Source organism: Lampetra fluviatilis, chromosome 15 (assembly GCF_964198595.1).
Source record: "Lampetra fluviatilis chromosome 15, kcLamFluv1.1, whole genome shotgun sequence".
Taxonomy (NCBI): Eukaryota; Metazoa; Chordata; class Hyperoartia; order Petromyzontiformes; family Petromyzontidae; genus Lampetra; species Lampetra fluviatilis.
Genome location: NC_136289.1, coordinates 5,097,688 through 5,122,550, shown reverse-complemented (window position 1 = coordinate 5,122,550; position 24,863 = coordinate 5,097,688). Strand labels below are relative to the sequence as shown.

The following is a 24,863-nucleotide window of genomic DNA, read 5'->3' as shown; positions in this document are numbered from 1 at the left end:
CTTTACCGAAAGAACCAATAATATGAATCCCTGCAGTCACGAAAGCTTTAAGTCAATATTTAGAAGAATCGTCATGCTATTTTGTTTCAAAACCTTGTTTGTTGTTTCGCTGTTTGTGTAGAAAGCTTCAGATAAGAAGAATGCTTCAGTTTAACAAGTAGGCTTTCGCGAACAATAATATCCATAATCGGTTTTTTTGGGTTATATCATGTAAATATAAATGTGTCGTTAAACCCACCACCAGCCAACACGGCTAATTAGTAAGGTTTGTCACGTAAACAAAATATGCCAATTCGTTTACAATTGTAGATGTAGGTTTACTCTCCAACACACTGGTGTGCTAAACTAGTGTAGTGCCGTAGATGGGCCACGCTTACCGGCAGTGGTAGACGAGGTCCATCTGCAAAGGTACCCCGTACTGCCGTGCCAGCCCAAGAGGGGAGGGGCTGCTGGGGGCTCAGGACCCCAGACAGCTAATCCCCTCGGCGCCACCAACGGGGGGCTGCGGGGGATCTAGGATCCCACGCAACCCCACCCCTCAATGGGCAAGGGGGATAAAAGGGCACCTCCCCAGCCGATCGGGGCCAGTTGCAACTCAAGACCCAAGACCAGCCAGCTTAGGACCCTGGATCCCCTCGCCCCGCTTGTCCTTGTAAGGGCCGGGGCGCTGTGCGGGCCAGTGGTGGGACTCTGGGACTCCCGGCTCGGCGCCCTTGTAAGGGCGAGTTCCGAGGAAGCCAGAGTCTAGACCCACACCTTGGCTAGGTCGGGTCAGGTAGCCTCCCCTAGGGTAACCGTAGCCGGAGGACCCGAGAGCGTAGCCAGTGTCAGGCACGCTAGGAGTAGGCTGTGTCCCTAGGCTGTAACAGTGTATCAGGACTGTTGGAGTGTTGTATTGTAATAAAGAAGTTACCTCTACAAGTGTCTTCGGAACCCATTACACTAGTAACGAATTGGAATGTTTCGTTGAAGTGACCAACCTTACTGATTAGCTGTGTCGGGTAGTGGTGGATTTAACGACACATTTATACTTACACGATCGAACCCAAAAAAACAACCTCTATTAAGAATGCTTCACCTTTTCCATGAATCTGAATAGTACGGTTAGGATAATCATTGTTCAATTAAATGGCAAAAAAAACAAGGGGGCAATGACTTAAGAGGACTCACAGAGTGGAATATTTTCACACTGCCCCAGCCAATGTACCTGACCCTGGTCGCCAAACTCCATCTCACCTGCTTGCCTGGGTGGTGGTGGTGGTGGTGTTGATGAGACGCAGGTCATTGCGCCAAGACGTTTGCGATTTTGGAGAGATTCAACTCCGATTCGACGTTTGAGCGCACGCCATGGCTTGTGATTGCCGATGACGACAGTCTCCTCAGGTAAGCTCGGCGCGTGTTGCAGCAACGCGACATTGAAATAAATTTAACAGTTCCCCACAATTTTAAAAATCTGTGCTAGCCCATTATGCCACAGTGTCCCTTGCAAGGGAGGTCTGGGTTACTGTCAAGAAAAGACCGTGCTTTTTAAGAACTCGGTTTGTAAGAATCTGGGCCAGTATTGAAAACAGCCTGAATCAAACCCCGACCACGGTTTGATCTCACAACCTTCTGGTTGACAGCAACCACCCATTAAAATGGAGATATTTGAATAATAACAAAACACGGCCAGCATTAAAGCAACACATGATATTCACGTGAAAAAAAAACTGCTCCAAAAAGCACGTGATGGTCTGCATGGTGTACGAATACCAGCCGTTTGCGATATACGACTTAAAAAACCCCCGTCATTCAACTGCATGTGTGCTCCTAACGTCATTATCATGCACCCAGTGTTTTCTCGTCTTAAGAACTCCGAAAGCCACCTGGAGCCTTGGCTGTTTTTTTTCAGTTGGACATCATGGCTATGAGAGGGAAACCGGTCAATGGGAGCCAGGGTGTGACTTCAAAGGAAATTGACTTTGGTTAGCAGTTGAAAGATCACATTCTGCTGGCGTAGTTGCATTAGCTTGTGTGCACTTAGCAAGATAGGGGGGGGGGGGGGGTCGGATAAGCATCGCACTTTGATTCTCAGGGCATTTGGCTAGAATGTCTGCACATGTTTGTGTGTGTGTATATATAATCAGTGCGACTGGTAAACCCTCCACCTGGCACTTTCTCTACAAAGCACCACGGTGGAAACACCGAAATAGGCTCGAGCTAGAGACCAGGTTGCATCTGCCATGGCACGTGCGCCACGGTGACATCACCGTCACTTATTGGCGAATGGCAGGTATTGATATATGTATGTGTGTGTGTGTTGTGGCGCTGTGGTTAAGTGCCCACGGAAATTGTAAGATTGATATTTCGAATCGCAGTCGGAGGGGTTAACTTGGCATTTGATCAATAAAATGAAAGTCATCTTGTGAGAAGTCAACAGTGGTTGTCCTACGCAGAGACTGGTGAATTAATCATTAAACACCTGCTTGATCTAAAGGAAAGTAAGGTGCCGTGCTAGGTATAGTATTGTATGAAAGAGTGTGCAGTGTGGAGTAATGTTTAAAGTGGAAGCTTTATAGACTAAAGCACATGTCCCTTCATGACCCTGATTGGTCACAAACCATGCATCTGCCACTTGTCACACTGTGCACTCAATAGATCCACAGTATTCATTTGGGAATGCAGACTTTTTCACAATTGCCACGTAATTGCTAAAGTGCATATCTCTGGTGCAAATAACTGCACATTTTGTATATTTATAAATAGGATAATGTACAGGCTTTATATGGCTCGATATAGCTTGTCATTATCATCATCATCATCATCATCACCGCATAGTAAGGTTGTCTCGCATCTGTGGGAAGTCACCTGAGGTTGTGGGATGGAGAGAGCGGTCCCTAACAAAACCGTAGAATTTCTGCTCATAACTCCGTACCAGGTTCCATAAAACATCTCAACCATTTTCTGCAATCATAGCACTTTAAATAAAACGTTTGCTTACCTCGCGGCGTTTGTTGTTTTTGTGGAAAAGAAAGCTGTTAACACGTCAGCAGCCTTAACTCTGTTGTGCCTCGTGAGCAGAGCCGTACGATGCGTTATGCGGGTCAGCTACACAGAAGAATCCGATGCGCTCCGAAGCTCTTTTTCACAGATGTCCAGGAGTTTCACAGATGTCCAGTGGATGATCCAGTACCCAGTTGTTTCCTAAGCAGCTACGCCTGAGCAATAATGCCGCGGCTAGGACCTGGCAGGCATTTGAGCACGTCGATGTGGTGGCATGGCAACAGCGTTGGTGATGGATGCAGGTCTGGATATTGGGGCAGACCCAGCGGCTGTTGTTTTGCAGGTCCCTATGGCAGATAAAGTTCAAGCTATAGGGAGCCATGGTGAGGACTGCCTTCTGCCAGAATTCACTGGGGTTTTTTTTGGGGGGGGGGGGGCTGAGGGGAAGGGGGGGGGGGGCTCAATAGGAGAATTTGGAAAAGCAGAATAGGGTCCAAGACTTCTTAGAGGGATAGTGGCAGACACATTCTGCCATTTTTTTTTTTATGCTCCTTGAGGAGCCATTATCTGAGAATGAATCCACAGCGATGATCTCCTGGCAATGTTTCCCAATCGCACCTTTTAACTAAAACTCTTTAAACTATTGTTATTTTACCAGGTAAGGCCCGCTGAGCTATATAGCTCTTTTTCAGAAGCGACCTGGCCACAAATGCGAGCTTAACGAAGTGGCTTATCATGTGGAAATGTACAGCAGCCAAATACTCTAAATGCATGTTAATTCTAAATGTGGAGGGCAAAACTAGAGGACCTGGAGAAAAATCCACACGACCACGGGGAGAGAGACGTGCAAACTCCAAATATATAGGAGTCGTGGTCGGGATCGAACCCACGACCTCCTGTATACCAAGCAGTCATTTGGCACTGTGTCAACAGTGAAGAAGCTGAATAACCTGGATGTGATTTGGACACTGCTCTTTTATTTACAGCCCATAAAACACGTATTTGTGCTGGACTAGACCGTAAGGAACACGCTGACGGCTGCCTACAGAAACCAGGTTTAAGGAATGAACGTACTTTTCCTGGCTACTTTTTGTCATATCCTTTTCACGAGACTACATTTGGGGGCTGCTTCATGAAAGTGATTTACAGTATAATCGTAAATCTCGAAAAACTACTCGCTTCTAAATCTTTTGTAATCATTTTTGTATTACTTTAGTATAAATAAATGTTAATTTAGATTAATGGGTTTTTTTCTGACTTTATGTGAACGAAAAGACACAAATTCGCCCGTTTTCTTATTGAAAATAGGTAAATTTCAAAGTATCACGTTCCTGGTCACAAAAGCTGGGGAATAAATCCATTTTCTATACTTTTTAGGCATAAGCAATTCCGAAATAACACTTATTACCCAGGAAAAAAAATTGTGTTACATAGTATTATAGTAGGTATGAGTCATAGCATTGCAAAAAGGCAGGCAAATAAGGTGTGTTAATTTGAGTTATTAATACATCAAAGCAGAGGGTTGTTCTTATATTCAAACAAAAATATATTTAAAAAACCTTTACGATGAAGGCTTTGGCGTCGAAGGCACCATGTCTGTACGCGCAAGAGGGTGAGCGAGTGCATCTTGTGCATTCAAAATCTTGGCATTTTGCACAAAAGGCGAATCTATTGCTATTTGCGGCGTGCTTTAAGGAGAGAAATCCTTCGTCCTCTTTTGAGTAATGGAATGTCATTTTGACGAATGGAATTTAGTAATAACACGTGCATGCATACACACATGTACGCATTGTGTGGTGTTTGTGCTATAAAAACAGACACATACAGTATCAGCGGCACCCAGAATGTTCAAAGGCTTTTGTATATATCCGTGAGTGACTGATCTAATATTAGGCTTTTTCTGAAGCCCTGCTGTTATCCCTATCTTCATCTGACACGGGGGGGGGAGCTCTTTCAATCGCAATTGAAAGGATTTGAGTTCAAATCTCAATGCAAGGTCGACACATCCCATCATCCCTCGACGGCGGATAAGATGAGCACCACTATAGTGGGAAGTGAACAATGGTTATCCCCATCAACAGAGATGAGAGCCAGCTCCTTGCTCATTTAAGCTGTGAGATGTGTTGATTTTCTTTGTTATCTTTGTGAACTCGTACAAAAAATATTGTTATATGAGGGGTTGGATTGAGCGCATTAAGAACCCCGTGGCAAGTGATATCTGATGTTGGTCACGGTTAACATCTGTGGCAAGTAATATCTGAACTAACCCTGGGCTCCCCTCTCCCCCCTTGACCAACCAACACTCACCAGCATGGTTGGGTAAGATCACGTGAACCACTATGACATACAGGGCATTGGGAGGTCTTCATCCAGCCGTGAATTATTATTCTTCAGGAAGCCAAAGTAGGTGATTGTTTCCGAGGTATTTGGAGCAAGTGGAGGGGTGTCGCTGCTATTTGCTCCGTAGGGAATGAACCAAACCCATGTCTCCATCCCCACAGCTCGGATTTATGTCGTCTAGCAGAAGTACATTTATTTTTTGCATACGTCTGGAATGTAATCCGAGCCACGTTTGTGCGTAAAACAAAATACTCCAGTCGATGTCAACGAGTAATTAACAGGTCCCTCCATTTATCCAGAATGTTGTCATTGATTGTCAAGTCTTTTGGCAAGACATTGGGATGTTTGGCCAGTAATTTTCTAACGAGTGTTTTGCATATTGTGAGAGTAATCCGGAATTGTATCTGCAAGAAACTACACCAAATAAGAGAGTTGGATAATTTTTCAAAGGCCATGCGGATCTTGAACTCACTTGCTGTGCTGCCATCTTTTGGCCGCCTTGAAGCATAGGCGGTTGTGTGCATCACAGGTACGTGCATATGTACGTAGCCAGCCGTGTCATACTCTTTGGTTCTTTCGGTAAAGTCACGTATGTATAAAAAGTAAAATAAATGTAATCACGACGTTTCGGGCACAACACAAGCGTCCGTCATCAGGTGGGACAACCACAGCAAGAAACAATTGCTGAAGTGGGCAAAAGGGCTGCTGTAACAAGAGGCTATATAGGCAAGAGAGGGGGGAGGAGCCAAGGAGGAGAGATAGAGCGGGGGGGGGGGGATTAGGAAACGCGCAAGGGAATGCTGGGGGGGGGGATGAAGAAACTGGAGATGCAGTTATTAGCAGCCGTGCTAATTGAAGGTGCGGGGAAATGCGGAAGTTATGATTCGGCCACCCTTCCTGTAACCCTTATCACTGGATCACAAGCACGCGGCCCCCACGCTCAGCAAGCCGCATCGTGACGTAGCATCGACACCGCGTCGTACCGTGGGTGATGCTTGCCAAGCTGCCTGTGTTTTTTCTTCGTAGTTATTAATCACTTGGTTCCCATTTTGTTGACTCCAATAGTTCAAGTTCATTTATTAGGTATAGCCCTGTGAGCCATTCGGCTCTTGAATCGGGTGCAACCACAACAAACAAAAAACAAAAACATGAAAAAAAAACATCTTAAAGTGAATATGTGACTAAGTGCAAGCAGAAAATCCAAGAAAAGGCAGTAAAATATTGCAGAAAAAACACCGTACACCAACGCTGTGTGCAAAAATCCCAGTGGGATGCAAGTCAAACAACAACAACCACAAGCCAACTTAGATTAAGGCCATTAGTCTTACTCCGTATTACAACAAACAAACATGGCTAAACGAATAAACTTTTCGAAATCACCAAAAATAAAGCCATGAAATAACACCGGGGTCAAAATGTTCACTGCGGTGGAACATGAAGATGGATCACGAGCTGGAGAGTCCATTCACTTTTCTCTTCATCTTGCCTACTGATGGCCAGTGTCTTGTGCATCTTGATTGTACGATGATGCGTTCTCGAATAATGACCGTCAAGCTGGTCAAAACCAGCACATTCGGTGAGCTTTATGAAGAAAACAAATCAATACTTAATTTTACAAACCCAACTTCAATTTGAACACTGTGTTTCTTGTAAGTAATCACTGCAAGCAGGTGTATTGTATTATACATTATTTATGGATCATTGCTGGGAATATGATACTTCTGACAACAAGTTGGAGCACCACAAGATTTTATTTTACGGTTCAGATGTTTTTGACCATAGTAAGGCTATCGGTCATCTTCAGCCTGAAATTCCTCACCAACCAGAATCAATAATAATCATTGTAAATAAGTAATCGGCAGCCATTTGTCAATGAACTGCAGAACGAAGGCCACAGCTTGCCCTGTTGGTCTTGGGGGATGTTTGACCATACTTCACCATGATGGTCAGTGCAAGTTGGTGAACGGAAGGGGACCAGGAATGGTTCATACGTTACTCGCCACTGCTGTTAGTCTTGAGCAGAGAATCTATTTCTGGCGTCTGGGTTTGCAGCAGAGTGCGCGTACTGCAGCACCACCTTCACAGGCTTAGGCGAGCCGATATTCCTCTGTGGGTAGCTGGTTGTGCGAGCAGGTGATTGGAAAAGACAGCATTGAATCATCTGCAGATAGGAATCTGTATAAGGTTGGATTGGATTGTATATTGAGCTGTAACTAGCTGTAGCTTCTCCACCCTGTTTGCCCCCCCCCCCCCACTGTTAAATTTCCACAGATTTTTGTAATCCACCAGCCTCTCACTTTCTGGATTATAGGTGTGCACTGTCCCACACACAGATACATAATCCTTTGCAATGGATAAACATCAAACTGAGCCCGAAGCCACATTCACGCCGTGGCTTTTCTCAACGCGTAATCTTTCGCAGCTGAGATTAATCAAAATCGACGTTTGACCTAACTCAAAAAATCAATTAGGAATCATGAATGGCTCTTGCTATGAAGTCGAAGTAACCGGCCCGAGTGCTTTAACTCGCTACAATGGGGAGCCAGGTGCAAGCGCCAGGAGGTGAAACTCACCATGACGTGGGTCATAATGAGGCCACTTTGCTGCGACTTTCTGTTCGGCTGTTGATTAAAACTGTTTTGAAGGCTAAGCATAGCTGGTGAAAAAGCAGACCGTATTGAGCATGTATGTGCATATGTTGAACTTCTGTCACACCGTACGTCGCCAACAATGCAAATCGGAGGTACGGGGGAAAGACAACAAGCTAAACACAAAAGGCAGTTCTCTGGAGATTAGTTTTCAATCCAGATGATTTAAAAGTGCATAGCTCCAGTGGCTTCCTAATATCGGAAGGAAGAGCATTCCAGATGGCCGTGGAAGTGCATCTGAAAGTGCGCGATGCGGTAACCATTTTTGTTCGATGGTGCGCAAAAGCCTCTGCGAGCATGACCAGAGTTTGCGTGATGGTTTATCCTCCTTGACGAGATCATCAAAAATGTGTGATCTCCCCCCAACCTTATCTCGATTGCTACGTCGCCGTCACGAGACAAAGTGTCCTTTCAGAATCCTCGCAGGCGTGTGCGACCCTGTGCGTAGGGAGATTGGCTCTCGGAAGTCGATGTCACCAGAGCTTCCTTTTGAGATACCTTCAAGTTACCTCTCCGATCCACACACGGTGGAGGGCAGGACCCCGAGTCCACCCGGCCACCACCTCCATCCTTGAACATGATCCCTTGCATCATTACGATTCATTACCGGTGGTGACACGCGGCCCGCTCGATTGTCACCTCACTGAAATGGCGGTCGAGACTGCTCATCGTGAGTCACAGCTGGTTTAAATATAAGCAAGGCATCTTTTGAGCACAAAACCCAAAGGGAGGTCAGTGTTTTTTTTAAGCAAAAGGCACCACTTGCGTCGGCTGCCTATCCAGAGTCATGGTTTTGTTTAACAAAGTGTTCCCGGATTATTCAACACGATGAAGCCATGCAAGGAAACATGAGTGTGTTGATTTAAGCAATGGAATTATATTAGTGACCATAATAAAAGCAATTTACAGCCCATTATCAATCCACTTCTGGACGAAGACCTTCCCTTATGTTTGTACCAGATTATCAGTATTTCACTCATTGTAAGACAAATACTCATCCTATATTACACCTGCATACCAATGACATACTTTCTTTGACATTTTGCAATGTGTGTACATCTCTGTTATGTCATTTGTTGGAATTGCACGTATGTGTGAAGTGGTGTTGGAGAGACTAGGCATGAGCGGTGGTGCTACGGTTAGCACGCTGCGCTACAAATCTGGCGACCCGAGTTAGATTCCCGCTCATGGCCAACACCAGTTACGATTTATTTGAATCGGTCCTGGGCCTCCCCTAGGTCGACTCGGCTTTGATTAGCACAGTTGGCTACGTATGGTGCGAAATAATTTTAGCAATTATACATGGTGTGGAGTGTAAGCATTGCCACTGGGGAGACAAAGACGACCGAGTGTGGTGTTGGCCACCCACCCCCTCGTGTGCCATATCGGCCCTTAATAGGTGCTGCTCTCTAACAGCACTTGCCCCAACAGTCTGTTAAGGCTATACGATGATCTTTATCTCTCTTTTTGTAGAGACTAGAACTGCAGCATAAGGCTAGCAACCAGGGTTTGAATCCTGGACCATTCAAACAATAAGCAGCAGTTTGTAGCCGAATCTGGCTTGAGTCTCCCCGAGATGAATTCAGCTTAAATTCTGTTTTTGACGGCTCTGTGCCAACAGTTTCATTTAATTGCCTGCACAACTTCAAGACCTAAATATTCTTTGATGGCCTCTAGTCGGAGGTGGATATTTTACATTTACTCTGTGATGCTAAATGTGTGTCGCTGTCGGTTTCCCTGCCAGTGTGCCCAGATTGCAGAAGCTGCTCAGCTGCTATGATCCAACTGAGCCCGTGTACCTGGGGGAGCGCTACGGCTATGGGCTACTGACTGGTGGTGGCTACAGCTACATAACTGGCGGTGGCGGGTCAGTATTTGTCTTTCACATTTGCGTGTGCGTGTGTCTTTGCCTTTGTTATGTGTGTGTGTATAGGGAGCGGTGGTGCAGCAGTTAATGCGCCCCGCTATGAACCCGCTGAACCCGCTGAACCCTGTTCGATTTCCGCTCGCGTCCAACACCAGTGACGATTATCTGAGCTCGTCCTGGGCCTACCCTAAGTCGACTCAGCCTCAAATGAGTACCTAGTCCGATGTGTAAATATCGCCCCTCGGGAGACAAAGGTGGCCGGGCATGGTGTTGACAACCCCCTCGTGTGACGATTATAATTATCTGAGGTCGTCCCTGGGACTCCCCTAATTCGATTCAGCCTCAAATGAGTACCTAGTCCGATGTGTAAATATCGCCACTAGGGAGACGAAGGTGGCCGGGCGTGGTGTTGGCGACCCCCTCATGTGCTGTACTGGCTAACAGGACTTGCCCCAACAGTTTGTTAAGGCTATACGGGGGGGGATTTTTGCATGGGGAGCAGTAGCGTGGTTATTAGCACACGGTGCTACAAACCTGGCAACCAGAATTTGATGCCAGGCCACGGTTAACAGCAGTGGTGATTATGTTACCTGGTGCAGTGTTTAAACATTACCACTGAGGAGACAAACGCACCGGACGTGTTGTATGCATGTTTGAACATCAATCTAGGTTTAAAAGTGCATCGCCAAGCCTGGCCCTGTTAATAGATACTCGCAAACAGTACTTGCAGGCAACAGCCCATTTTGGGCTAAACTTTACAAATGGGGCTATGGGGAATGGTGGTTTAGACAGCACACTGTGCTACAATCTTAATGACCTGAGTTCCATTCCAGGTCATGGTAGACATCAGTAGCAAGTGATACTAGAACTTGTTCAGGGCCTCCCCTAGGTCAACCAATGGCCTACTCTTGCGAATGACATCACACGGTCTTTAAAGTCCACTGTGAAGCCAAACGGAGTGTGTTATAATAGTTAGTGCTCACCGCAGTAATTACCGGGGCGGCCGCTGTATTCTAACTGTGAACCTTTGCAGCAAGTGGTACCACTAGGCCATGTCACCCACCGGGTTCTGGCAACCGAACGGTTTAACGACACATTCATATTTACGCAATCTAATCCCAAAAAACCCCTTTACTACGTATACAATTTTGTGCATATTTGATCATCTTTAAAAGCGTTAAAATTATAAAAATAAAACATAATAAGATAAAATTCTCACGACGTTTTCGGCCACAGCGCACGAACAGGGCTGTCGGAAAGACAGGGTCCTAATGGGGACGCTGTCTTTCCGACAGCCCTGTTCTTCACCTGAGGGACGGCTGCTTGCGTTGTGGCCGAAACGTCGTGATAATTTTATCTTATTATGTTTTATTTTTATTATTTCCCTTCTACTTGACTTTACCAAAAGAACCAAGAATATGAATCCCTGCAGTCACGAAAGCTTTAAATCGCAATTTAAAAGCGTTGTTCTGTGATAGAGACAGGCAGATGGAAAGAGTGAATACATAAAACGTTTGCATCCCAAGGAAAGGTATTACAAAAGGGTAAAGCTCCTGGACCATATGCAATAGCCGTGGATATCACCAAAGAAGTTGAGAATAGCTGTTGGACTAAAATAATCTCACCTATTTACTAATTAGCGCATTGAGATGAAATGTCTAAATTTTGGAATGTCTCAGTCATTATTCTGTTCAAAAATTGAGACAAAACTCACTTGCAAATTAACTGAGGCATTGACAGCATGTCAAATGTATGTGAATCGTGCGTGCATATAATTGGGAAGAGAATTGGCAACTGAAGAGGCCAGGCAGTCACGCGAGCGAGCAAGATATTGGAAGGTATTTTGTCATCATCGACCACGTACAATCAAGACGATACTGAAAGAAGACAATTGAATATCAGAGATCATTATTACGAGCCTTTGTAGACCATGGCAAGGAATAGAATTCAATGGAAATTGATGCAGTCATCCAAAGCTCTCAAAAGCAAGGGCTGTATTTTATTAACACAAATATTTGCAAGGATAGTAACAAAATGTTCACGATGTTTTATGAAAATGTGGTTATTACAGAGTGGGATCATTCCAGATTATGTTGGCTTTGGAGAGGCTTTCAACCAGCAGTGAGTTGATTATAGCTAATACTATAGTGATGAGTTGTTATGTACTGTATTGTCTTTAGTATTGCATCACGGATTATAGTTATAGGCACGACATGTTCTTTACTCTTTGGTTCTTTCGGTAAAGTCACGTAGGTATAAAATAAAATAAATCACGACAATTTGGGCGCAGCACAAGCGTCCGTCGTCACATTAACATCATGCTAATCTCTCACATTAACATAGCCACCCTCGTGCCTTCTAATTTCTCACATTAACATCATGCTAATCCCTCACATTAACATAGCCACTTCCGTCCCTTCTAATTTCCCACATTAACATCATGCTAATCCCTCACATTAACATAGCCACTTCCGTCCCTTCTAATTTTTCACATTAACATCATGCTAATCCCTCACATTAACATAGCCACTTCCGTGCCTTCTAATTTCTCACATTAACATCATGCTAATCCCTCACATTAACATAGCCACTTCCTTGCCTTCTAATTTCTCACATTAACATCATGCTAATCCCTCACATTAACATAGCCACTTCCGTCCCTTCTAATTTCTCACATTAACATCATGCTAATCCCTCACATTAACATAGCCACTTCCGTCCCTTCTAATTTCCCACATTAACATCATGCTAATCCCTCACATTAACATAGCCACTTCCGTGCCTTCTAATTTCTCACATTAACATCATGCTAATCCCTCACATTAACATAGCCACTTCCGTCCCTTCTAATTTCTCACATTAACATCATGCTAATCCCTCACATTAACATAGCCACTTCCTTGCCTTCTAATTTCTCACATTAACATCATGCTAATCCCTCACATTAACATAGCCACTTCCGTTCCTTCTAATTTCTCACATTAACACCATGCTAATCCCTCACATTAACATAGCCACCTCCGTGCCCTCATATTTCTCACATTAACATCATGCTAATCTCTCACATTAACATAGCCACTTCCGTGCTCTCTAATTTCTCACATTAACATCATGCTAATCCCTCACATTAACATAGCCACCTCCGTGCCCTCTAATTTCTCACATTAACATCATGCTAATCCCTCACATTAACATAGCCACCTCCGTGCCCTCTAATTTCTCACATTAACATCATGCTAATCCCTCACATTAACATAGCCACTTCCGTCCCTTCTAATTTCCCACATTAACATCATGCTAATCCCTCACATTAACATAGCCACTTCCGTCCCTTCTAATTTTTCACATTAACATCATGCTAATCCCTCACATTAACATAGCCACTTCCGTGCCTTCTAATTTCTCACATTAACAGCATGCTAATCCCTCACATTAACATAGCCACTTCCTTGCCTTCTAATTTCTCACATTAACATCATGCTAATCCCTCACATTAACATAGCCACTTCCGTCCCTTCTAATTTCTCACATTAACATCATGCTAATCCCTCACATTAACATAGCCACTTCCGTCCCTTCTAATTTCCCACATTAACATCATGCTAATCCCTCACATTAACATAGCCACTTCCGTGCCTTCTAATTTCTCACATTAACATCATGCTAATCCCTCACATTAACATAGCCACTTCCGTCCCTTCTAATTTCCCACATTAACATCATGCTAATCCCTCACATTAACATAGCCACTTCCGTCCCTTCTAATTTCTCACATTAACATCATGCTAATCCCTCACATTAACATAGCCACTTCCGTCCCTTCTAATTTCCCACATTAACATCATGCTAATCCCTCACATTAACATAGCCACTTCCGTGCCTTCTAATTTCTCACATTAACATCATGCTAATCCCTCACATTAACATAGCCACTTCCGTCCCTTCTAATTTCTCACATTAACATCATGCTAATCCCTCACATTAACATAGCCACTTCCTTGCCTTCTAATTTCTCACATTAACATCATGCTAATCTCTCACATTAACATAGCCACTTCCGTTCCTTATAATTTCTCACATTAACACCATGCTAATCCCTCACATTAACATAGCCACCTCCGTGCCCTCATATTTCTCACATTAACATCATGCTAATCTCTCACATTAACATAGCCACTTCCGTGCTCTCTAATTTCTCACATTAACATCATGCTAATCCCTCACATTAACATAGCCACCTCCGTGCCCTCTAATTTCTCACATTAACATCATGCTAATCCCTCACATTAACATAGCCACCTCCGTGCCCTCTAATTTCTCACATTAACATCATGCTAATCCCTCACATTAACATAGCCACTTCCGTGCCTTCTAATTTCTCACATTAACATCATGCTAATCCCTCACATTAACATAGTCACTTCCATGCCCTTGTCGAGGAGGCTGCTCTCCTCCTATCTTACAGTTTCATGCTAATTTCTCACATTAACATCACTAGCCCCAGCCACTTCTTTATGACCCTTGGGCTACACCCTTTTCAAACCTTTTAAAACAGTCTTCCTCAGCAGCAGACCATGCTTTCCCACCTGATGACGGATGCTCGTGTTGCGCCCGAAACGTCGTGATTTATTTTATTTTGACTTTACCGAAAGAACCAAAGAGTATGGATTCCTGCAGTCACGAAAGCTTCAAATAAAGATTACGACATATTCCTGTTTATCTCCTCATCCAAAATTATTGGCCACAGACCACTAACAGTGCTCCTGAAAATGTGTCAGGATTTAGTGGAGCTTTCCGGCTGAATAAGAGACAATTATTGTGATGGATTATTCGCATTATTCATGTTATTTTATAGCATTTCAAAATATGGCAAAACATTAAAAGATTCAGAGCCACATAAGATCTTGAGGAAGCAGCTTAAACCCATTCACTTGGACAATTTGCCCTGTTGTTGGTAATGGGAACACGAGTGCTTTTCCTCCAAATAGCCCACAGATACAAACATTTTACACAACACAATGAGGCCCTGTGTGACTTTCTGTGGCTGTGCGCATTCTGCAGGGAGGCGCATCAACTTGTGAGCACGTTCGTAGACCCGCGTTGACATTTCGGCACAAGAGGACGTGTTTATCTGCACACTAACCAATGCCACACCTGCATAATGATCTGGCAGCTGACATCTGCCCTTCCTGTGAGAGAATCACTCGGGGGGGCTGCGGCTTCCAGTTGCTTATCGATTTCCATCTGTGCTGTGCGAGGGAGTGTCTCGGAGTCGCGCATCACGGACAGTCTTTTCGCCGCTTGCGTTAGCTTACGGTGCAGCAGGTTGCACAAGTTACAAACCTCCCCCCTTCGCGCAAAGCCCGTGAGCTTGCTTGGGAATTGTAGGTCAGGATTGTGTGGCATTCATGATGCGCAAGTGGGCATTGTGACCAAGGAGTTGAAAAGCCGTCGTACGGAAGGGAACGGCAGAAACTTCAGTAGATGTTCGAGAATGAGCGTTTGATTGGTTAAGATGTGACACATTTTATGAGATGTACTATGAACATATGAATACAAAACACGCTTTGTCCAGGAAAACTGCACGTAGCCTAAGCTATTTAAACTATTCAACTAAACTTTTTTTATTTTACCAGGTAAGACCCACTGAGCTATATAGCTATTTTTTCAGAAGTGACATGGCCACAAATGATAGCTCAACGAAGTGGCTTATCACGTGGACATTTGTAGTGACATAGAACGGTCACTACTGTGTCGGCCCGTACGAGGGATGGGGGCCCCAAGGGGGTGCCTGGGGGGTCACGTGGTGGAGGGATCCGGACCTTCCCAGAGGTGGGGGAAGGGAGGCGTGGCCTGGGAAGGGAGGCGTGGCCTGGACAGAGCCAGCCACGCCTGGGCGGAGCCGGCCACGCCAAAGCAGATATAAGCGTGGTGTGAACGCGGAGCGAGGTTGTTGTACTGTACTCCAAAGTGAAGACCTCATCGGTCGTCAAGTCCCGGGTCGTCGTCCTGGGCCAGGCAGGCCGTTGCCTGCCTGGTCCAGTCTGTGTCGTGTTCCAGAGTGTTAGTGAGTTGAGGAAGGTGGTCACCACCTCATGTACAGTGTTATATTACTTACCGTTTAATAAATAGTGTTGCCTCCAAGCTGCGTGTGTGTGCACCTAATTCGAACCCACTACATTTGGTGTCAGAAGTTGTGGAAATATAAATATTGCTAGGTGTTATCCTAGGGAAGTAAAATGAGCACACGAAAAACAAATACAAAACTCACCTGAACGCCTTCGTACGACGGGGACGGTGTGACGACCATCCTTCGGACAGCCCCGGGGATGGCAGCCCCGGTGACAGAGAAAGAGAGATGGCGCTGCACGCGGAGTGGCGGGACTGGCATCGCACCGCTGCTTCGCCGCCATCGGGAACGGAGCGATGGAGCCACGGGGAGAGGACACCGTCGTCTCTGCGGGGGCTGGCGGGGGAGGCCCGGGCATGCGGGCCACGCGGTGGGGCCGCCAACTCGGCGGCTGATCGTGGCGCTGTTCCCGCCAACTCGGCGGCTGGTCGGGGCGCGGTTCCCGCCAAAACGCCGCTCCCGCCAACTCGGCGGCTGGTCGGGGCGTGGTTCCCGCCAAAACTCCGTTCCCGCCAACTCGGCGGCTGGTCAGGGCGCGGTTCCCGCCAAAACGCCGCTCCCGCCAACTCGGCGGCTGGTCGGGGCGCGGTTCCCGCCAAAACGCCGCTCCCACCAACTCGGCGGCTGGTCTGGGCGCGGTTCCCGCCAAAACGCCGCTCCCGCCAACTCTGCGGCTGGTCGGGGTGCGGTTCCCGCCAAAACGCCGCTCCTGCTGCCGAAATGCCACTCCCGCCGACATCAACGCCTGCGGAGGGGGAGTTCCAGTCTTCTGCTCGAGCGCGAGAGGTGGATGGGTTCGCAAGAGCAGGCCGTGTTCACCATGAAAGATTCTTCGGGCCGTCCCAGTGCTCTCCACCTTACCGCCCTCCGTTATTCACAGTCGCCAGGCGAGTCGTGACATGACAAGCACCCGGCCCCAAGAAAAATAATAATAACTTCACCCATCTTGCGTGTGCCGGGTTGCGATTGCGGGTGTTTTTTTTAACTCGCTGGTTTGCGGAGCGTGTTCATCCGGTTGTGTGCGTGATAAATTGACGTGGCTTCCATGCGGGTATCTGCTTGTAACAGTGTTGTTAATTACGGCGTCGAGATCGGTATCTTCTGGGTGTAGTTAATGATTAATTCGTTGTTTGGTGTCCCGAGCTCCGTTGATATCCTGTAGGTTGCCGTGTTAATGACTCGTGTTGTTACGTCGTTTTGTTCCGAAATCGCCATTGTTATTGTGTATACTGTATGGAGTTTCGCTCGTGATTGTCACGTGTAACTGTCAGAAACTTTGATCGTCATTGTTGCCAATGTACAGACCGTATGGAGCTTTGCTTTAAATTGTTAACAGTGTATGGACTGTTGGGTACTTGCTTGTGATTATTTACTATGTACGGATTGTCTGGAGTATTGATTGTGTGTGTTGCCATGTGGGGACTGGATGGAGCATTGCGCCAAATGATTGACTGTACGAACTTCGTATACTGCATATACTGTATTAATCAATTCGGCGATTCTTGGGGTTTGTGTCTAGTTTTTTTGCTCTCAAAATTCTAATGCCCTGAGTCCCATGGTTAATGTTGAAGGGGATTTTGAAATGACAGGTTCGGTTTGTTTCAAACTCACTGGTTGGTTCCTGTCCGTTGTTGCACAGATGATGTCTTTTGTGCAGGAATGCCCCTTGTGTTCTACATGGATCGGGGGTGCGTTTCCGTTAATTGCCGTCAAATTGCGTTGCTCTCTCCACTCGGTTGGTACAGCTGCATGCTGCAATGCGAGTCTCGGAGATGATGTGTACGGATACGGGATGTGAGGTGTATTGTTGTGACCATTGAATATTCGGGATCGTCACAAATTGTGCGTACCTGTTCGGCATTGGATCAGTTCTGTGGGGGATCATAATTCAAATTGTATGTGTTGTGATGGTGTTAAATTGCGATGGTGACATGCTGCCAGGGATTTGGAATTGTGGTGCTGGCTGTCACTTATCTTGGGGTGCAGATCCTGACCAGGATGGCCCAGTAAGAATTGCGTGTCTAACATGAACATTGTGGTCCCGTCATGCTGTGTCTGACGGCTTGACCTGACAGCCCGGAGATCGAGACACTCCGTGGTTTGTCTAGCCTAGTGGGCTGTGCGCTCACATGGCTCAGAGAGTGTGGTCCCGTCATGCTGTGTCTGACAGCTTGACCTGACAGCCCGGAGATCGAGACACTCCGTGGCTTGTCTAGCCTAGTGGGCTGTGCGCTCACATGGCTCAGAGAGTGTGGTCCAATCATGCTGTGTCTGATGGCTTGACCTGATGGCCCGGAGAGTGAGACACTCCGAGGCGCGTTGAAAAAGTGGGCTGGAGGTTCGTAGTGTTCAGGTGGAGTTGTCCCGTTACGTTGGGACTGTATCCCTCAGTTGTTAGGGTGCATGTTGTGCAGTAAGTGAACGATGGGTCGTCTCAGCTCGGTCGGTACAGCTATATGCTGCGATGCGAGTCTTGGAGAGAGACTGGGTGGAAATTCCCCCCCGATATGGCCGACGCGTGCTACTGGGTGTGATGCCGCATCGGAAAGGCGGTGGGGTGGTAACATGGAAATTCCCCCCCCCGATATGGCCGACGCGTGCTACTGGTTGTGATGCCGCGTCGGAAAGGCGGTGGGGTGCTAACATGGAAATTCCCCCCTGATATGGCCGACGCGTGCCACTGGTTGTGACGCCGCGTCGGAAAGGCGGTGGGGTTGTAACATGGAAATTCCCCCCCGATATGGCCGACGCGTGCTACTGGTTGTGATGCCGCGTCGGAAAGGCGGTGGGGTGGTAACATGGAAATCCCCCCCCCGATATGGCCGACGTGCGCGGGTTTTAGGATGGAGACGCCATGTCGGAAAGGCGGGGGGGGTGCTATTGGGTGACTGTTATGTCCGAAGAGCGGAGGCGAGTGTTCGTTGAGTGATGCCTCAGGAGGGTTTGTTTCTCGTCACAGGAGGCAGTATCTACCTGGCACCTTGGAGTCGCCAGTTATGCCGACCGGCTACGGACTGGGGGGGGGGGAGGGAGTGGAGCATGCGTCAGCTACTCCTGCTCCTCCTGTTCTTGACTCCTGGGGGGAGGGGCCGTGCCCTTTGGGCCGCTTCTGGTTCCCCAGGCCCGGCCACATGGACTCGTTGAAGACTGGCTGCTCTACATGCCGCTCAGACTCCTTGCTCATTGCCTACGCCGTCGTTCCAATGGCCACACTCACATGTCGGTGCATGAGTGATTCTCACGGGGAGGCTGTGCTGGAGCGTAAGTGGGTTAGCCAGTTTTCATGTATATTTGTTGTTAATTCCCCATTTTCTATGCGGTTTCCTTCTTTTCACCCTCGTCGATTCTGTGTATATTACGTGATTGTATTTCTTATCGGTCGCCGGTTATTTATTGATGTTGCTGGTTCGGAGGCACACCTTTTCGATGTTTCACAGTTGTGTTACAGCCGGGGACGGCTGTGTGTTTATACAGGGGGGGTGATGTAGTGACATAGAACGGTCACTACTCTGTCGGCCCGTACGAGGGCTGGGGGCCCCAAGGGGGTGCCTGGGGGGTCACGTGGTGGAGGGATCCGGACCTTCCCAGAGGTGGGGGAAGGGAGGCGTGGCCTGGGAAGGGAGGCGTGGCCTGGACAGAGCCAGCCACGCCTGGGCGGAGCCGGCCACACCAAAGCAGATATAAGCGTGGTGTGAACGCGGAGCGAGGTTGTTGTACTGTACTCCAAAGTGAAGACATCGGTCGTCAAGTCCCGGGTCGTCGTCCTGGGCCAGGCAGGTCGTTGCCTGCCTGGTCCAGTCTGTGTCGTGTTCCAGAGTGTTCGTGAGTTGAGGAAGGTGGTCACCACCTCATGTACAGTGTTATATTACTTACCGTTTAATAAATAGTGTTGCCTCCAAGCTGCGTGTGTGTGCACCTAATTCGAACCCACTACACATTTATAGCAGCAGCCAAATACTCCATGAACGCTTGAAGTTGATTCTAAATGTGGAGAGGAAAAACCGAAGCACCCGGAGAAAAATACACGCGACCACGGGGAGACATCCTGCATACCAGGCGATGTAGTCAACATCTCGCCACCGTGGTGCCCCCAAGCACATTTTCAGGAGTGTCCTGCATTGGCATGTTTGTCCAATTCCATTAATGAGTACTCGGCATGCAAAAGGAAACTGCAGTACCCAGATAGGACCGACACATAAGGGGGCACCACACATACAGGGAGGTAACATGCGCAGGTATATTCAATAACCCTTTGCTGTACTTATATCTCTTGGCCTCTTAACATACCAATCCTGGTTACCGCCTGCAGCCTCCCTTCCCAAAGGATTTTAAAACAAACAAATCTGTCAGCGTTTCTGAACAAATCCCCAATTCCATGAAGAAAAAGGGAACTATTTGGATTTTTGTGTTTAGTTTTTTGTCCTTCCCTCGCACCTCCAATTAGCACGGTTGGACTACGTACGGTGCGAAAGAAGTTCAACATACATGCATTCGGGCTCAACTCTACTTCCAACAAGAACGGGTGCATTGAGGGTGAATTGATGGTGCAGTCGCGTCTCTCTCTGTTGCAGAATGGTGTTCAGCCGCGAAGCAGTGAAAAAGCTGATGGGCGGTGGCTGCAAGTGCTACAGCGATGATGCTCCGGATGACATGGTGCTGGGCATGTGCTTCAAGAGCCTGGAAATTCCTGCCACTCACAGCCCACAGTTCCACCAGGTGCGCTCCCTGCACTGTCACGAAACCACAAATGTTTTTACACGCTTTTATTTAACTCACTCCGTCTGTTGTATCCTCCCAAAAAAAATCTTCTAACTCAAAATTTACCCACTTCCCAATGTGCTATCGACTGTAAACTTGGTATACGTATGTCATACTGATGACAAGACTATATTCTATCATAAAAAAAAATCCAAAACATTTATTTTTAAACATTTTTCACGGTTTTACTTAACTTACTCTGTGTGCTGTCGTATCCTTAAATCTTGTAACTCAATTTCAACCGTATTCCCAATGTCGTATCGACTGCAAACTTGGTGTAGGTATGTCATACTGATGACAATACTATATTCTATCATAAAAAAATGTAAAATATATATTTTAAAACAATCTTTTTTACGGCTCTAATTGTCCACGTTTACGGCTCTAATTGTCCACGCTCAACTCACGTTGCCTGTAAATCACCCCGGTCCCTTACGTCACGGCAAGCCTCGGGGAGCCACGCCGAGGGGCGGGGGAAGTGGAAGGAGGGGAGGGGCGATGGGGGAAGGGGGCAGGGGGAGGGGCAGCTCAGACAGTACATTTCATTAAAGCGTGTTTTTATTTTATTTTGATAACTGCGCAGTTCTTGAGTAACCATGTTTTATCGACGTGTTGGTTTATATTGCTAACGGTGGCTGAGCGCTAAACTCGAACAATTGGAAAGTTGAAAACAAACATTATGGTCGAGGAAACGAGTACCGCTTTGCGCTGCATCAACACACATTGACAGAAAACTATGGCACTTTGTGTCTCCCTGCTCAGACAACTTGCGGTGGCAAGGCACCCATCACCCATCAGGAAGCGGCTAGAGCTATGCACTTTTAAATCTAGATTGAAAACTAATTTTATAAGAACTGCTTTATGCATTTAGTTTGTTGTCCTTCCCTCGCACCTCCGATTGCCACGGTTGGCTATGTACGGTGCGAAAGAAGTTCAACATACAGACATTGGCGAACCTGAGCTAGTGATGGAACTTTCACATTTCCATCGACAACCGTTGCCGACGACTTCCCACAAAGCAGTTCTAATTTTACCAGCCGCAGAGGAATGCTCGGCTAATTCAAGACCCAAACATGAGTTTAACTTGTCACACGCACCACTCACATGGAAAAACCAAAGCACGTTGGGTAGTGAAATAAAGGCACAGCGCATTTCCTTCGTGAGCTGATGCACGCTATTCGAGTTTCTTCCGCTCATTGTCCCGGACATTAACGAAGCGTGCGTTGTGTTTGCAGGCACGGCCGGAGGACTATCCGCTCGACTATCTCACAAGCCATTCTCCAGTCTCCTTCCACAAGCATTGGAATACGGATCCCTACCACATTTACGAGCGCTGGCTGGCCGGGGATGATCGCACAAGCAGCGAAGGCCGCGTCATCGGGCACAGAGAACTGTAGTGGCCGGTCACAGCCTACACTGAGAAGGCAACAGGGCTCAATCTCGCCCATTCACCAGAATTCGTGGAAAAAAGTCCGAGAGTCTTTCGCACCTCCGATGAGCACGGTTGGCTACGTACGGAAGAAGCTCAACGTACGTACTTGCAAGAGAGAAGGTGTCTTGATGTTAAAATCTTTGTTGGTGGCCTTCAGCTATTTGTGGCAATTCCACATTCTTACGTTGGTGGCCAGTAGATGCATAAGAGGTGAAATAGGATCTGTGTCGACTGCCTACAACGTGGTGCATAATTTATTGACCTCGAAGGCATGGTGTTAGTGACTAGTGTACTTGTTATAAATGTGTTATTAATCATTGTTTCGTACGTAGTTAACTGACATCAAGTGAGTGCTGAATCTATGGTAATTTATGAAACAATTTGAATGGACTAGTGGGCAAGCCTGTTCCATGGACAACTCCCCTCCCCAGTGGCTTGTATGATTTTCATGGGTTCGAGTCACATCCTGGGCTATTATCAAAAATGGAAAAGTAGATGAGCAGCACCGGCGACTTACAAGCTTAGTTATCGAGTCGTGGGTTAATATTGCTTGAGATTGTGTGCTTGTTCACATAAACCGCTTAACATTAGGATGCAGCTGAAACTTGCTGAAGCAGTCTCGGAAGACTTATCTGGATATTGGTACACAAACAAAGATAAATAACATCAAAAACGTAAATACTATGGATAGATTAGCCTCATATATATATGTAATCTATGTAGGTGTGTTATCGCAGTTGATTGCTTGTTTTTTTAAAGTTATATTATTCAGTTTTTCCTGGATTCGTGTACGATAACCTACACATTGAAACAATGCACACAGCAGACCTGGAGTCAATTGCAAATACAATTGCATCAGCAGAGCTAATACTCGATTTGAAGCTTTCGTGACTGCAGGAATCCATACTCTTTGGTTCTTTCGGTAAAGTCAGTGCTGGCTGGCCATGTGGCCAGAAGCAGTACTTAACTCAGCTCACTTGGTTTCTCTAATCGAAGACATTTCACTGTCTCCAGATGATTTGCTTGTCAGCTTTGATGTAGTCTCTCTGTTCACCAAGGTACCTGTACCTGACACCATAGCAATCATTGAAAACTTGGTCCAATAGGGACTGAATCTTGATGTACCAACTTTGGTGAGGCACTGCCTTACCAACACTTCATCTGGAATGGTACATTCTACAAACAAAATGAAGTTACCCCGATGGGTTCTCCCTTATCACCAGTGGTAGCAAATGTGTTCATCGAGAAATTTGAAACAGATGCCATCCAGACATCCACCCTACGTCCTTCCCTGTGGAAGAGGTACGGAGATGATACTTTCGTCATTTGGCCACATGGCCAGCCAGCACTGAATCAATTTTTTCAACCACATCAATTCCATACACCCATCTATCAAATTCACCATGGAAGTGGAAAATGATGGTAAGCTACCATTCCTGGATGCTTTGATCGAGAAGAGGCCTCAAGGCTCGTTGGGACATTCTTCCTGATTCAGCAGTTCCACTGCTGGATTATTTTTTCTGCCCGAGGACGACCGCTTGTGTTGCGATCGAAACGGAGTGATGTATTATTTTTTATTTTGTTTAATTTTTCTACCTACGTGACTTTACCGAAATAACCAAAGAATAGAGATAATACTATTCACCTTGGCGGTTTGGATTTAGACTTAAAATCTAAACAATTGCAACGGATTACAATTGACCCCAGGTCTGCCAGAGAAAACAAATGATGGTCAATACACGTTTTGTGATGTTAACGAAAATGAAAAGAAAGGTTACATCCTGGTGAGATGAATAAATATCTCACCAGGATGATATCAGGAAAACGGAACAAATTAACGGTATCCATGATTTGTGCAAAACGAGCCGTGGCAGTTAGAGATCCACTGAAGGCACTGAGGACCATTCCTGGCGTCTTTTTTTCTAGAATTTATGTTGGAGCATGACCGTAGTTAATGGTGTAAAAACCTTTACAAACACCGTCTTGCTGTTGGTGGGCCGCCAAATGACCCATTATTCGTTGTCTGTGATCTTCGTGAGCAGTTTATGTGCGTGTGACAAAATGGATAACCGGTCCGTGATTTTTCAAATAAATGTTTCGTCTCTTTCGTTCAAAAGATTGAGACGTCATTGGACGATTGAGTTTTTTTTTGTGTAGACATTAAACTGACGCTTTTTTTCTTATTTTATGAAGTTTGTTATTCCATTTGCACCAGGAGCTCTGCTTCTTTGCCCACTGCAGATGGCAGTGGTCACCTCCCAAAGGGCCACATCTGGAACATCGTTCTCATGTAAATGCTAAATCATGTTAACTTTCCATATTCACATTGACACCAGGATATACTTTTTTGATACCTTGTTTCATGTATGTATATCTCTTACCTTTGTTTTTTTCCACTGTTTTCTTATTTTGGGGGTTTAAAAATAAAATCGTCAATTACATCTCTTTTTCTATGCACGTATGTTCAACTTTTACGCGCTATCATGACCGTGACTGGATCCCGTAGTGGGCAAAGGATCGCGTCACTGTTCGAGGGAAAACTGAGCGTGGCTTACTGATGCAACTCTCGTCGCAAGCGCTCCAGAAAGACGTCACCTCACCCTCCAGCGTTACTTCTGCGAGCGCACGTGGCATCCGAGATCTTATGCAGTAAAATCTGTTTCAAAATCTAACTTTTATGAAAATGTGACTTAAACCTCGAGGCTC

General features: G+C 46.2%; 1 protein-coding gene across 1 annotated transcript in view; it reads left to right on the top strand.

Moving 5' to 3' along the window:
• The window catches only part of B3GLCT (beta 3-glucosyltransferase), a 60,208-nt gene extending 35,603 nt beyond the window's left edge, over window positions 1–24,605 (top strand). Inside the window, exons 12-15 of the mRNA XM_078862985.1 lie at window positions 1,281–1,383; window positions 9,715–9,837; window positions 20,539–20,683; window positions 21,961–24,605. Coding sequence (XP_078719111.1) covers window positions 1,281–1,383; window positions 9,715–9,837; window positions 20,539–20,683; window positions 21,961–22,122 — 533 coding nt within the window. The 3' untranslated portion in view covers window positions 22,123–24,605. The remainder of the gene's footprint in view (window positions 1–1,280; window positions 1,384–9,714; window positions 9,838–20,538; window positions 20,684–21,960) is intronic.
• The last annotated feature ends 258 nt before the right edge of the window (window positions 24,606–24,863 follow it).